At 41.1% G+C, this 3,174-nt stretch overlaps 1 protein-coding gene across 1 annotated transcript; it reads right to left on the reverse strand.

Annotated features, from left to right (window-relative positions):
• Positions 1-1,168: 1,168 nt before the first annotated feature.
• On the reverse strand, positions 1,169-2,206 carry LOC116515575 (C3a anaphylatoxin chemotactic receptor-like). The gene is given in 4 exon segments (XM_032227695.1): positions 1,169-1,383; positions 1,386-1,481; positions 1,484-1,783; positions 1,786-2,206. Coding segments are annotated over 4 exon segments (1,032 nt in total).
• Positions 2,207-3,174: the final 968 nt, after the last annotated feature.

Genomic DNA, 3,174 nt, shown 5'->3' on the forward strand with positions numbered 1-3,174 from the left:
TATATCTGGAGGCCAAAGGCTGTAGAAGGCTGTAATAAACAGTGGGGAAGAGTAAACATTAGGAAGTTTGAGAAATAACAAATTTGTTGAAATGGACACAGAGAGTTCTGTTGAAAAGTGAATGCCACCACTGAAAAGACCTCGTTTCAGAAATATCCATTGAACTCATCCAAGAATTCATTTGCAAAATGTGGGTTTGCTGGGGGAGGAGGGGCATGTTACTCAGAACACAGATGGGTCCCAGATGACACTTTGTACATGTGTCAAAGTGTGCTCACATAATCTGCTTAATCTGGTTCCTGAATTAACCCAGGTTCTGGTATTACCAAGCGGTTGAATTCAGTCAGCACAACCAGCCACCTCATAATTTGGTTAGGAGCCAGATCCTAACCAAATTTAATCCTGGCCAAGTTCAGTATTGTTCTGCAATTGTGTCTCCTTGGTCATTACTTGGTTCAGCTAACTGGATTGTTTGAAGGAAGCCATAAGAATCTATGGAGATTCTCACTCATCCAAGTCATGGCTGCCCCAAAGGTGCTTTTTCAAAAGGCAACTGGACTTTGTTGTTCCTTGAAGACGGTTCGCTTCTCATCCAAAAAGCTTCCTCAGTTCTTCAGAACTTCTTGAATGAGAAGCGAAACAGCTTCAAAGAAAGACAAAGCCCAGTTGCCTTTGGAAAAAGCATCTTTGGGAAGCCATCAGAGCTGCTCACACTTCACCAAGCTAATAGCCATGCTAAAGGTGGCAATGAAGATTAAGCTTGATGAGTTCTTTGTGGCCGAGCGCCATTTGGTTAGTTTACAGTTTGCTGTGCTATGCGAATCAAGATAACGGGTGACTTCAGGAAGTACACTGTGTGATTACAGCTATGGCCATGTTCTCGGTATAAGAAGAGTACTGTATTTTTCGGACTGTAAGATGCACTGGAGTATAAAACACACCATGATTTTGAAGAGGTAAATTTTTTAAAAAGTTTTTGCACTCTGCAGGCCTCCCAAACCCTCTGCACGTCTTGTTTTTTTGCAAAAATGGGGGAAGGGGTTTCGGTGGGCCACAAATGCTGTATTCATTGTATAAGATGCACCAAATTTTCACCATCTTTTTTTTGGGGTGGGGGGAAAGGTGCATCTTATACTCCCAAAAATAACTCACACCATGCTGTATTCCACTATTCCTGAAGTAGAACCAGAATTCCTATTGCTTGAAAAAGAGGACGTGGCCCAGTTTTCACTAAAAGCACTTTGAAAGCTGAGAGGAAGGAACGCCAGCTATTTTTTCTAAAATCCGAACCCACGAAAGCATACAGGAATGGATTGAGGCAGCTGTTGAGACACACCAAACCATTAGCCAACGGCAGCCCAATATCAATGACCATGCTCATTTTGAAGCTCTCATCAACCAGTTCTCTAGAATGGAGAAGAAGTGGTGAGGGAACCAACAGCAGAAGAATGCTACCACTACCGCCACCATGATCTTGAGGATCTACCAGACTGACCAAAGAGCTTCCTTCTGAGCTTAAAGACAATGATGCAGTAACAAGCCAAGATGATGTTGAAGGGGATGAAGAACCCAATTACAAATTCAGTCACCACCATGGAAAGATGGGACTGGTGGCTGCTGGCTTCTTCCAAGCCAAAGCTATAGGAGCACTTGACAGAGTCGTCCGTATCATATTCCATGTCCCGGAAGTAGAGATAGGGGGTGCTGAGTGCCAAGGCCATCATCCAGATAAGGCCAACTATTAAGGAAGCCAGCCGAAGCGTGCGATGGTTCAACGACCAAATGGGCACACTACGGAAACACAACGGTCAACACTGATGGCTGTCAAGAAGAAGACACTGGCAAACATGTTTAGGAAAGACACCACGGTGTCCAGTTTGCAGAATAGCCACCCAAGAGTCCATTCATGGAGGGCAAAATAGAGCAACTCTGAGGACAGAGAAAGGTCATATATGAAATCAGCTAGAGCCAAGTTGAGGTACCACATGGTGGTTACCGTCTTCTTCATTTGGAAGCCAGTGAGGAAGATGACAAGGCCGTTGCCGACGGTCCCGAAGAGTAAAGTGGTGCTGTAAATCACCATGGAGACCACGTGCATTGTGCTTGAGGCTTCAATATCACCATACAAAATCTCAGAATCATTCAAGCTGAAATCATAGGTGTCATTCTCAACATAATCATACAGAACAGAAGTGAAGGATTCCATCCTTCTGAGGTTCAGCCCCTTTCTTCTTCTGACGCTGAAAGATTAAAAAAAAAGACATTTGTTTTGTGTGAGAAGTGAGCAGAGGGAAAGAAGAAAACGGCGCCGGAATTTCTGAGGAAAAATCTTTCAGAGTTCCATGGCCTAAAACCCAATTTCATATTTCAAAATGAAACTATGTGGGATCTATGAATTTATTTATTGAATTTCTATAGTCGCCCCTCTTAATGAGTGACTCATAGGCAGTATTCATAAAACATAAAACAATAATGTACAGTAGTAGCCAAAAATATGGAAACCTTTTAGGGGAAAAGTGTATTTTTGAGGTTTGACGGCTAATAACACCACTTTTTGGGGGGAGTTGTACCATAAAATTATATATCAATGGAAAGATAATTTAATCAAGAATGTAAGGCAATACTTTTATGAAGGATTTCCTATTAGAATAGCAGTTATAGGGAAGAAAAGTGAAACACATAGAAAAAACGAGATATACAAAAATTGTCACCATAGAAAAAACAAGATACACAAAAATTATCACCACGTCAGTTAATACTTAGTTGGGTGACCTTTAGCATGAATTACCACGGAGTGAACCAAGTCTTTTATTCTGCAGCTGTTATAATGTGAAACCAAGATTGAAAGATTGCTTCTACTAACTGGCCTTTATTGCTGGATTGCTTCAATACAATACAGATAATTGAACAAACTTTGTTGCATTACATTCTTGATTAAACTATCTTTCCATTGATATATAATTTTATGGCACTACTCAAAAAAAAGTGCTGTTATTAGTCATCAAACCTCAAAAATACACTTCTCCCCCCCCCCCCCAAAAAAAAAAGGTTTCCACCAATTTTGGCCACTACTGTAATGAAAACAATGCAGAATCGATATATATGGTTGGCAAGTAAAACTATTGCCATAGATATTAATATAACCAAGAAACGGGGCTCTTGAAACCCTCGGTG

Source organism: Thamnophis elegans, chromosome 12 (assembly GCF_009769535.1).
Source record: "Thamnophis elegans isolate rThaEle1 chromosome 12, rThaEle1.pri, whole genome shotgun sequence".
NCBI classification, from domain to species: Eukaryota; Metazoa; Chordata; class Lepidosauria; order Squamata; family Colubridae; genus Thamnophis; species Thamnophis elegans.